The sequence below is a fragment of the Tachysurus fulvidraco genome, chromosome 26 (assembly GCF_022655615.1).
Source record: "Tachysurus fulvidraco isolate hzauxx_2018 chromosome 26, HZAU_PFXX_2.0, whole genome shotgun sequence".
NCBI lineage: Eukaryota > Metazoa > Chordata > Actinopteri > Siluriformes > Bagridae > Tachysurus > Tachysurus fulvidraco.
The window spans coordinates 3233974-3246473 of NC_062543.1; the positions used below are offsets into that span (position 1 = coordinate 3233974).

At 40.9% G+C, this 12500-nt stretch overlaps 1 protein-coding gene across 1 annotated transcript in view; it reads right to left on the reverse strand.

Annotated features, from left to right (window-relative positions):
• hook3 (hook microtubule-tethering protein 3) overlaps positions 1-12500 on the reverse strand; it is a 34421-nt gene that overhangs the window by 21069 nt on the left and 852 nt on the right. Inside the window, exons 2-8 of the mRNA XM_047808965.1 lie at positions 4196-4281; positions 3071-3143; positions 2922-2972; positions 1896-2028; positions 1695-1762; positions 1543-1605; positions 1268-1351 (exon numbers count right to left, since the gene is read on the reverse strand). Coding sequence (XP_047664921.1) covers positions 1268-1351; positions 1543-1605; positions 1695-1762; positions 1896-2028; positions 2922-2972; positions 3071-3143; positions 4196-4281 — 558 coding nt within the window. The remainder of the gene's footprint in view (positions 1-1267; positions 1352-1542; positions 1606-1694; positions 1763-1895; positions 2029-2921; positions 2973-3070; positions 3144-4195; positions 4282-12500) is intronic.

Below are 12500 nucleotides of genomic sequence, written 5' to 3' on the forward strand. Positions count from 1 at the left end.
TGTCTGAAAATAATCAGCAGGAGAAGCTGCAGCGCTTCTACAGCCGAAAGCAACGCTACAACCTCCCTCAGTCTGATCTTTATCCGCCGGAGATGGAGCAATGTGGTGTGAGATTAGTACAAAAAAAAAAACTGTTGTTTATCTTGGAAGAGGGCAGAAAAGCCAGTTAGAGAAGGTGTCCGAATCGTGACGGAGGAACTTCTCCTCAGCGTGAAGCATTCGAGGTGAATAAACTCCTGCTGATTGAGTTGAGATGCAGACAATTTACCTAAAACTACTTAAAAGATAGAAACCTTTTAATCTCCGCAGGTTCTGTGCTGCTGGACAGACGTCGGATCTTCGTGACTAATAATAATAACGAGTAATAATCGGTTTTGAAGAGAAAGAAGAAGCCTTTATTATTGTCACATAAACATTACAGGATGCGGAGGTTGGGGGTCAGGGCACAGGGTCATCTATGTTACAGCAGAGATGGTTAAGGGCCTCGTTCAAGGGCCCAACAGTGGCAGATTGGCAATGCTGGGGCTTGACCCCTGATCTTCTGATCAACATCCAGAAGCCTTAACATTACTTGAGCCACAGCTGGATTTACAAATCCCTGAATAAAATCACACCCCGAACTGAGGATCGAACCGACGGCGCTGGTGTTATACATCGTTCGTTTAAATTAATTTAATGACAAAATCCCGGTTTGTTTGAGAAACACGATATCTGTACGTAAACGTTTTCTTAAATCCGACTGACCGCATAAAATAATTAAATAAATAAATAAACAAACAAATAAATAAATAAACGTACAGTCCTATACATATGTACACTTGTTTCACAGTCAGATTTTGACCTGTTTATAATATTCCTTAATTTTCCGCTGAAAAAGTGCCAAGTTTTTATCCCTATTAAAGAAAATGTTCTTCAAGTCAAACCTACACTAATTGCTCCTTCGTTCAGCTCGATAGAAAGCGACGCTGCAGCTTTTCGAGCTGGAAATTCTGAATGAAAGCTGATGCGAGATGGAAATACATGGGGCGGGGCTTCCAGGTGCGTCAGTTACTATTGGAGAGTTCAAAACACCTGGGCAGCTGTCAATCATTCCAGATTCACATCATCTGGCTCATGTATAGTTTTTCTTGGTGGATGATGATGATGAAGCCATTTTTTGGATAGAGAAGTGGATAGAGATGAAAAATGTTGGTGGAGATAAAATATAATAATAATTAAGAAAAAGAAAAAAAAAAGCAAGATATGATTATTGAACAAAAAGGTTTACCTGCATGTCCAGCTCATGGCAGCGCTGAGCGATCTCCTCTTTAGAAGCCAGAGCATCGTTTAGCTCCTCCACGGTCTTCTTCAGCTGAGAGCGTGTATGAACGGCACGGACGACATAAACGAGTGATGAGGAGCGAATCTACTAGTTAGCAAAACTAATAATGCAGCATTTTTAACAAAGACACTCAGAGGTTCTTTATAGAACGATACTGAGGTCTAATTATGACGCATAGATATAAATCCAAGCACTAATAATGAATAAAAATCAAATCGTACTTGTCTGTCCAGATCAGCGTAGGAGTCATTTCCTGTTGAAACCGGTGTCTCTTTGCTCATAAGCTACAAAACACAGACAAAAAGCTGTAAATGAGCACGTTGGTGTAACTCAACACAGAGCTTGTGAGAACTGTGGGTGGTGTTAACGTTACCTCCTGAATGGCCGTCATGACGACATGCTGCACCGACTCCTCCATCATCATGATGGTCTGGATGTACTCTAGAGGATGTTCATACAGTGTGTTTACATTAAGGATTGCAAATATTATTCATTTTGAGGTCTGAATGTTTATGTTTGCGCACACACACACACACACACACACACACACACACACACACACACACACACACACCTTGCTTCTGTTCGCAGTTGACGGCGCAGCCGAGTATGAGCTGCAGCATTCGGCCGAGCTCAGCAGCGTCCGAGTGTTCTCCGATCAGATTCACATCGGGTAGGGTAAAGTCATTAATCTGCTGTCCCAGGATCTGGGGGGGGAAAAGAGAGAGAGAGAGAGAGAGAGAGAGAGAGAGAGAGAGAGAGAGAGAGAGAGAGAGAGAGAGAGAGAGAGAGAAAGAGGGAGAGAAAGAGGGAGAGAAAGAGGGAGAGAAAGAGGGAGAGAGGGAGGGAGAGAGGGAGGGAGAGAGAGAGATAGAGAGAGAGATAGAGAGAGACGAAGCGAGAGAGAAAGACAGAGAGAGAGAGACAGAGAGAGAGAGACAGAGAGAGAGAGGGAGAGGGGGGGGAGACAGAGAGAGAGAGAGAGAGACAGAGAGAGAGGGAGAGAGAAAGACAGAGAGAGAGAGAGGGAGAGAGAGAAAGACAGAGAGAGAGAGCGACAGAGAGAGAGAGAGCGACAGAGAGAGAGAGGGAGAGGGGGGAGAGACAGAGAGAGAGAGAGAGAGAGAGAGAGAGAGAGAGAGAGAGAGTATAGATAGTGGTAAGAGAAAGACTAGAGAGGGAGCGATAAAGAGATATAGAGAGAGAGAGATAGAGGAGGTTAGAAATAGAGAGAAATATGGGAGGAAAAGGGGATATAGGACCAGAATATAGTGATTGAGAATATAGATATACAGAGAACGAAGCGGAATAGAGATAAAGACATAGAAGATAGACCAGGAGATAGTTAGATTTGTAGACAGATAGTAGAGATAGAGACATAGATAGATTTATATATAAATACATATAATAGATAAGAGAGATAAAATAGAATAGAGCGACAAGATAGATATAGCGCAGATAGATAGTTGAAGGGGTGAGAGACATAGAGATAGAGATATATATATAATAGAGAGAGAGAGAGAGAGACAGAGGTCATTTTCCGGTCAGGGGTCAGCTCCCTCTGTAAGGACAGCTTTTACAGAAGTGTTCATGTTCCTACCTCATGGTTATAATCCAAAATGCCTTTTAATATTTTCTTTAAGTTGCTGATCTGGAAAAAATGGGGGAAAAGAAACATAATTGGAGCGTGTGCACTAACCCGAGCGGCAAGTCACCTGAATTAAACACAACCCGGAAGAAGTTCTTCACCTTTAACCTCCAATTATCCCCCACTTCAGGCTTGATGCGGCTTATCCAGCTGTCGCTGAAGTACACTACGTCTCTGAGGCAAGGAAAAAGAGGAGACCTTTTAGCCCATTCAGCATCTGAGGTGTGTGCGTGTGTATGTGTGTGTGTGTGTGTGTGTGTGTGTGTGTGTGTGTGTGTGTGCATGTGTGTGCGAGCCAGTTTTGTAACTAGGGTTGCCAACTTCAATACAGAAAAATAAGGGCCGCCTGCCGCAGCGGGGGCCACACCCCTCGGGGCCACGATGACCACAGTCCCTATGGCGTGCCAGTGGTGGTATATCATAACTTAAAACATGTATTCATAAATATATTAAGATCGATACCAACGGACATTATAATAAGATATCTGCTATTGAAATCAGTGTGAACAGATGCACTCAGTCTCTCACTGTCACAACGCAAGTGGTCATATTGAATACACAGCTATGACGATAATAAATATACGCCAACAAAGTGTGACTCAGAACACAAAAAATAAGCTTTTGGAGGAACTTGTGAGATGTGAACCATATTTTATTAACTTATTATTAAATGAACAGATCCATAACTTAGTCATTATAACTTGCAAACTTGCAAAAGATCTTCCATGAACATCATGAACATAATCAGTGGATGTATATCAGTGTATCAGTGAATATCAGCGGACCAGAAGTAGTAGTGTGCAGTATTGGAGCATGTCAGGTATCTGGAGATGCCATCGTTTTATATGGATTTTCTGTCGAAAGAACCGGTGAGGCGGCGTCCCGCCCTCCTCTGACTCTGATTGGCCCGTAACCCTAAAACAAACCAATCAAACCGACGATGGCAACGAGTATTACCCAATCAGGGGCAGAATAAGACGCGTCTCCGTAAAATGCGGGTGGGGTGATTTGCATGGGATGCTGTATAATGTAGACCTATGTAAAATACGGGACAAATCGCGTCCCGTATCAAATCGTCATTTTGCCTGTAAATACGGGATGAATCCCTAATTGTAACACAGAACACATTTAGCAGAGACTGCTCATGTCAGGTCATGCCCCAATGTGTATGTAACGTGTGTGTGTATGTGTGTGTGTGTGTGTGTGTGTGTGTGTGTGTTTCTCACATTTTCTGCAGCACTTGAGCCATGACCACACCACTCGTTAGATCTTCCACTGTTTTGCACGGCGCTTCCACTCCAAACGTCTGTATCTGAAAAAGAGATTTTAGAGAAATTTGATAACTGATGTTTTCACACACACACACACACACACACACACACACACACACACACACACACACACACACACACACACACACACACACACACACCTAGATGATGTGAAATCATTGTTGCGTGTGTGTTCTTTTCCAAGATGCCAGGCTTTCACTTTTTTTTTACCACACAACTGATTATTTTTATCCCCTTAACGCTACATTTAACACTGTGGGACATTTATGAAACATTTATTTTTTGTTGTTGTTGTTTATTGACTAACATCTGCTATAAACCTGTTTCCTCGCCAGTCTCACTTCTTTTTATTATTATTATTTTTTTTTACTCTCATGAAGTTATTTACACAAAAAAAACAAACCTGAGCTTGTCACACTACGGAGAAACCGGAAAGTGCGGAATGTGTAACTAAACACACCTCGGGTGAAGGAGTGTTAATACATTTACAGCATTTAGCAGACACTCTTATCCAGAGTGACTTACATCGTCTTATTTCAGTTTATACACCTGAGCAATTGAGGGTTAAGGGCCTTGCTCAGGGGCCCTGCAGTGGCAACTTGATGGACCTGGTATTCGAACCAATGACCTTCCGATCAGTAGTCGAACACCTTAACCACTGAGCTACCACATCCCAAAAGACTTGAACCCTGATCATCATGGTGAGAAACCTGTGCACCAATCCACTGAGCCACCAGGTCCTAATAAAAGGCAATTATCTTGAACGCTACACAGTATTTAATAGTTAATAACTACCACACTGTCGTCTATCGTAGTTAATAGTGTGATAACTGTTTCCATAACTTTATAACTGTGAATGTTTGTTACATCAGCGTGATCCCAAAACATTACTGAGTGTAAACTGCCTCTCTAATCGCTCTCTTTTTTACTTTCTTTCGGTTTCTCTTCCTGTCTCGTTAGATATGTGAAGCAATGTCCTCTCTCTGCTTCCGTAAACAGAGAAGCTTGATACGTCAGCGTCGTCGTCTCGTCCTCGCTAATCCCACTCGCTGTTTCCTCTCAGTCACTCGGGTCCACCCTGGCCTCTCTCTCACCCCCCCCCCCCCCCCCGCCCCAAACAAAGGTTTGTTTAGCTCGTTTCCCCAAACATCTGCTTCAGTAGAACATTTCACTTTTCTGACAGAACAGCTACTTCACACTTCCCCAATCCTCCAATCTTCTCCTCCCATATTGCTTAATCAGTCCACTCAGCAGTGTTACTCACTGACCATGAGGGAGGGGGAAAGAAAAAAAAAAAAACATGATCCGTACAAGAGTTCTAGTTTATTTCTGAATCATCTAGAGAGTTGATGAGAATGAATAACAGTTACACCGACACTGATGTTATTAAAAACAGCACCTTATGTAGCATAAATAATACAGTTATTTAATAATGATACCAGACACAGTTCTTGTTGGTTCCTAAAAACAGGAACCAAACACGAATACCGTGTCCTTACTTTCATTACTTGTCTCAACTTAATAAACACTTAGCTCTTAACCACTGATCTGTCGCCTGTACATGAGGATTACTCCTATTTACTATATAAATATCTGATGAATAATAAGCTCATGTCATTCATGTGAATTGCATCAAGTTCACGTTCTGATTCAAGTGTTTTCTTAGGATCTGAATCATCAGACAGCTTAAAAGCCAAGAAGTTCTCAGAGCCACACACACACACACACACACACACACACACACACACACACACACACACACAGAGTAAAACTAGGTTTAATGAAACACTAGCAACACCAATAGCATTCTAAGCACCAGTCACTGAATGGTGTGTTAAAAGATATTTACAACACAATAGAGGGTGTGCATTAAGCATTCACAAGTGAAATGGTGTGTGAGAAGAATTTGCAAAACAATGAGGTTTTAAAAAGCACTTGCAACCAAGTGGTGTGTTGTTAAACACTTGCGTCCCCATTTGTACACTCCACAGTGTTCCTCCGCATCTCAGAGGAGCGATAAGAAGCACTTGCAGCACAGGCACCATTATAATAAGCACTCGCATGTCAATGGTAAATTACTTAGCATTTTCTCCTCCATGGTGCGTTAATAAGCATTCATAACCCAAGGGTGCATTAAGAATCATTTATAACCCAGTGGTGCATGATTAAGCATTTATAACCCAGTGGTGCATTAATAAGCATTCATTACCCAATGGTACATTAATAAGCATTCATAACCCAGTGGTGTGTTAATAAGCATTCATAACCCAATGGTGCATTAAAAAGAATTCAAAGATCATGGTACATTAAAAAGTATCTATAACCCAATGGTGCATTAATAAGCATTCATAATAACCCAGTGGTACATTATTTAGTACTTTCTCCTCAATGGTACATTAAGAAGCATTCAGAGATTATGGTGCATTTAAAACGCATAATAAGCCATTATGGTGCATTAATCAGCATTTATAAACTAATGGTGCATTAAAAAGCTTTTTCTTCTCAATCGTGCATTAAGCATTCATAATGTAATAGTGCATTAATAAGCATTCATAGACCAAATTACTTCCACTTTGACATCTCATTAATAGACATGTGCATGTTGCACTAGCAACGATTGTGTTAATTCAGAACACACAAGCCCATGGTTGAGATACGTTAATATACATTATTGGACATTAATACATGCTAACACATGTTAATACACGTTATCAGCAAGCTGACCAGGAGAAGCGCATAATAATAATTTAACACAATTTGATATGGAAATATTTTAATATGGTCCACGGTTCATTATGGCTTGATCCAGAAATCCCACTGTCCGGTTTTACACAAGGATCACAGTAATTCTTGGTCAGAGTTTAATTTTAGCCCTCACACGCTGCTTACGAAATCCAACTCTACACACACAACCCACTGAATATAAATCACACCATGACACACACTCCGTTATACGTTTAACAAACTGCTTCGAACGCATTCTTCTGCTCAAAACGTTAATCCGCACAAGTCCAGACACCCGCAACTGAGAAATACAAGGAGCTCCAGTGCTCTGAACCTTCATCAAAACTCCACAAAGAATGGTGATGTCCATGATCCTTCAGAGGAAATGCAGAGCGCTGACCTTCTCTCAGTATGAGGAAACAGAAGATCAGGGAAGTGAAGATGGCAGCTGTCTACTCTTATAAAGCCAGAGCAAAAATAAGAAGAAAGTGTTCTAAATCCATCCTTATGTGTGAATTTTATTATCAATTTACAATTATGTTAATTATATAAGAATAAAAAAAAGTAAAACAGAAATAAATTCAGGCAAAACACTATTCAAAAGTCAGATTAAAACTCGTGTTTATTGCTGGAGCTAAGGTAAAAAAATCTGATGCTAAATGAGTCAGCTGAGGTAAAGAAATCGGCCATTAACTGAGTGAACTGAGGTAAAGAACTCTCACACTAAGTGAGTGAGCTGAGGTAATGAAATCTGACGTTAACTGAGTGAGCTGAGTTAAAGAAATCTGATGCTGTCAGTCAGCTGAGGTAAAGACTGACGTTCACGGAGTGACCTGAGGTAAAGAAAACTCACGCTAAGTGAGTGAGCTGACGTAAAGAAATCTGATGCTAAGTGAGTGAGCTGAGGTAAAGATATCTCACACTGAGTGAGTGAGCTGAGGTAAAGAAATCTGATGCTAAGTGAGTGAGCTGAGGAAAAGGAACAACTATAAAAAAAAATGTAAAAAAAAAATAAATGAATTGAGGTAAGAAATCTCTTCACCGATATCCCAGTTAAACGTTTAAACAAAAAAAAAATCATGATTGCATAATACTAATCAAAATCAGGGTCAATTGAAGAGTATGTTTGTTCGTACTATAATCATGCATTTACGGAAAGTTCGGATGTTTATTATGACAACTACAGACTTTTCTATTTAAACTTTCTGGTTTACATCTGATTCAACAGCTGGTGCGTAAGCTGATCAGATCAGCAGGTCTGCTTTGGCATGTCGCCTAGTGGCTATGTGAGGAATGTGAGCCGGCCACTTTATTTACGGAGAGCAAAAGCGCAGCCAGAAGTCTGCACGCAAGTCGGGCCTGAAGCGAGAGGAATTTTGGGATTCCCTAGAAGAGGAGCGTGAGGTGAAATGTCAAGACGACACGCCTGGTTAGGGCTTCAGCGTGCAACGTACTAAAGAAATACGGTCTAACGCTAAGTTGCAAAACATCTACACATCACAGGGGTTTACTTTATTATGTCTGTAATTGACAAGCATTTTTATTAAAGTGACCACATTTCATAAAACTTCAAATAAAAAAATTCATCTCCACATGGCTGGCAGTATGTGTGGTTAGAGAAAAATAATCAACGACCTATTGGTGTAATGACATTCAGTCAGTCACTCCAGGAGTTGTTCGATTTGGAATTTAAGGCAAACTCTGTGATATTTGGAAGAAGCTTGAAATTTTTTTCAAAACATTTTTCTGCAGATTTCTTTCATGACATGTCATGTGAAATCATCACAACACACGCTCTTCCATTCACGCGTGGAACGTGAGTACAGCTTTCATAGAAAGGTCACATAAGGTATATATTTTACTGGAAGGAGTTTAAAAGAAGAATTTTGTACTTGTGATTTCAACAAATTGATCAGCCTTCCCCCCTAAAAAAACACAAAAACTGCAAGATGCTTTGCAAATTTTTAGAAAAGAATTCTGCAAAATCCTAGAGGCACTAATTCAGTCCATAGATCACTTACACTGATGTTAACTGAGTAAGCTGAGGTAAAGAAAAAATGATGCTAAGTAAGTGAGCTGAACTAAAAAAGACTGTCCATAACTGAGTGAGCTGAGGTAAAGAAGATTGTCACTAAGTGAGTGAGCTGAGGTAAAAAAAAAAAATTGTTGCTGAGGTAAAAAGAAAAAATAAAGATGGTAAGTGAATGAGCTGAGGTAAAGATGCTAAGTGAATGGGCTGAGGTGAAGAAGACTGTCGCTAAGTGAGTGAGCTGAGGTAAAAAAAAACAAAAAAAAACAGATGCTAAGTGAGTGGGCTGAGGTAAAGAAGACTGTTGCTAACCGAGTTAGCTAAGGTGCATCGCAAATTTAAAAAAAAAACAAAAAACTTAACTTAGAGGTACTGATCTAGTCCTGATATCACTTACATTACAGCAGCTGAAAACGTTTTAAATTTTTTTTGGCATTTTGTACAAATTACAGCTCCTTTCATAAACGAGATAAATGTCACCTTAAGTTTGTTACTGCTGAAACTACCGTTAATTGAGCAGCACTCCAGCAGGCCGAAGCACACAAATCATGAAAAAACTTCCTCTTTTTGTTTCTCAGAACAAAGCGGTCAGTGTCAGTGACATGACTCGCGACTCGGCCGCAGGCGAGAAGAGCGGTCACAGAGTCGGTCTGCCTCTGACAGAAAGTTATTCACTTCCACAGGGTATAAATCAGACACTTCACACATTTTTTGCTTTGTCGGGAAGAAAGAATGCATCAAAAAGCAGATTTACACAAATAACCAGGACGTGATTTTCGCTGTTCGTTTCTCTTCGTGTGAAAAAACCCAAAGAAATTGTTAGTGTTAAACAGTCGTCATGTCGGGCCTGTTCTATCTGTTTAGACATCTTTATTTCTGACTTGCTGCTTACATTAAAAAAAATAAATAAATATAAATCGACGTGTTCTGTGGAGGTGACACTGGAGACTCCTTCCTTAAAAGGTTACCACGGCAATTACATGGGGATTTTTTTTGCCGTTGCTATGGCATGTCCGTTAATCCAGTTCCTGTGTTTGTAATTGCTATAGAAAAGATAACATATTTAAACAAATGCCATAATATAAACCAGCAGGCGGGACGTCTGTCTGTAGCGATGTTATAGAAAATGAATCGATATGAATAACTCAACATTTGTTATATACCAGTTTGTATACATACAATACAAAAGTATCTGCCAGTTATTGCACAACCTGACATACACAACTATGGTACTGACGTAATTCTAGAGTCAGCGTTGGTGACATGACTCTGCCTCGCTCTGAGGGACTTGAGTCAGTGGTGATAACAACAGGAGGCGTGTGTCATCAATCTGACTTTCTTTTACATGTTCAAGCTTGTGTTCCTGCAGTGATGCATCATTCTAGTGTGTACCTACCTACCTACCTACCTACCTACCTACCTACCTACCTACCTACCTACCCAAGTCCCTTCCTTCCTTCCTTCCTTCTCATCTGCAGCCTGAAGTGTCTGGGGCTTCGCTTTTACGTGTTTTTGTTCACAGTAAATTCTGTGTCCAACTGATCAAATAAAATAAAATAAACATGTTCCTGTTTGTCTTCAAGAGAATCTCATTTATATGGCTGTGATTACGTCCTCATCAGAAACTAACTCGTTTTGGCGGATGTTAAATAAAATTCTCACACTTAACAGAATGACTTTGATTTGTGATCTACAACAAAATGTAAAAGCGATCATTTTGCCTAGTGGCTTTTTTCTTTTCTCTCTCCACGTCTTCGTTTTTGCTCGATACGTTTTAACACAAAGTTTCACTGCAAGGTCTGAACAAATTGCTGTAATAACTGTAATCACAACACATAATAATAGCCTAAGGCCCTAGATTATTTCCTGTTGTTTGCTTTCAGGCCTCGATCGACTTCATGGTGATAACAGTGACTCTGCTCTGATCACATCACTCGGACATAACTGACTCATCATTCTCAGACTTGAAACAGTTCCCTGGATGACTGCAAACTCAAGATAAACAGAATCCTGGGTTATCTCGTTTGACGTTTGACGTCTCGTTTGACGTTGGCTGTTTTAAGCTTCATGAGACTCAAAAAGCCAAGAAAACAAAATACAAAAACTTTTCTGATGCTAAAAATAAACTGTCTCCTCTTTGCTCTATTGGTTTTCCGTCACCATTTGACTTCATTTTCCCCTCAAACACACAACACGCCCTGTCATGTAGGGACAACACTGAAAGAGCTGAGCATGCTTTCAAAGTAACGGGTTAAAAGCACACTAGCCTGGCTTCTAAATTACAAGTGTGAAACCTGCTCCTGTAGCCAAGGTTAAAAGCAGGGTTTAGAGCGAAGACAATTTATGGTTAAGTGCAGTGTGAAAAGCGCAGTAGGTAATGATGAGGACCGGTGGATCCTGACCAATTGCCAGTCCACATTCGTATCCTTCCCGGTGCTCAATTACCACTTGGCAGCAGTAAGTGTTCGGTAACAGACCTGGCTCGGCTATTTCCTCTTCGCCTGGCACAGACAGTGATGAGAACTCTTATTCGCTGGGTCTCTCTCCTTGCTTTTGATGATATAACAGCATGTGGCTAGCTGGCACACTCGCATTTCTGCCATCAGACCAAAACAACCCCTCAGGAGCAGCACACTACTATCCGAGCTGAAGCCGTGACCTTAAACGGGATGCACTGGGAGCTCACGTGCTGATTTGAGCAGTTGGTCATGACCTCGCAGTATGTCCCGTAAGTCAGCGTTGGGTCACTTTACATCAGATTTTGCACTAACTTACCGTCGAACGCTGCTGGAGAATGTGCAATAAATTAACAAGCTCTTGCTCTTAACTGTTATCACTTAAATCTGAAATTTAAGAAAAAAGTCACACCATGACGTCAGCATGGTGCACAACCTCTAAGGTCTCATGACAATAACGAATAACACAACACCATACAACAGATTGGAAACTACAGGTATAAAAACAATAGAACATTTCCAGAAGAATAATGTTCGATGTGTTAAAGGGTGGAGTTTTCCTTTCAGCTCTGTTGGTTGATTCTTGCTTTCTCTCCTCTACCACTCTACCTGATTTTAGTGAAAATGACACACACAAACACACAGACACACAGACACACAAACACACAGACACACAGACACACAAACACACAGACACACAAACACACAAACACACAGACACACACAGACACACACAGACAGACAGACACACAGACAGACACACAGACAGACACACAGACAGACAGACAGACAGACACACACACAGACAGACACACACACAGACAGACACACACAGACAGACAGACAGACAGACAGACAGACAGACAGACAGACACAAACACACAGACGGACACAGACAGACACAAACACACAGACGGACACACACACACTCACACAGGCAGACAGACAGACACAAACACACAGACAGACACAAACACACAGACAGACACACACAGACAGGCGATTGACACACACAGACACACACACAGAC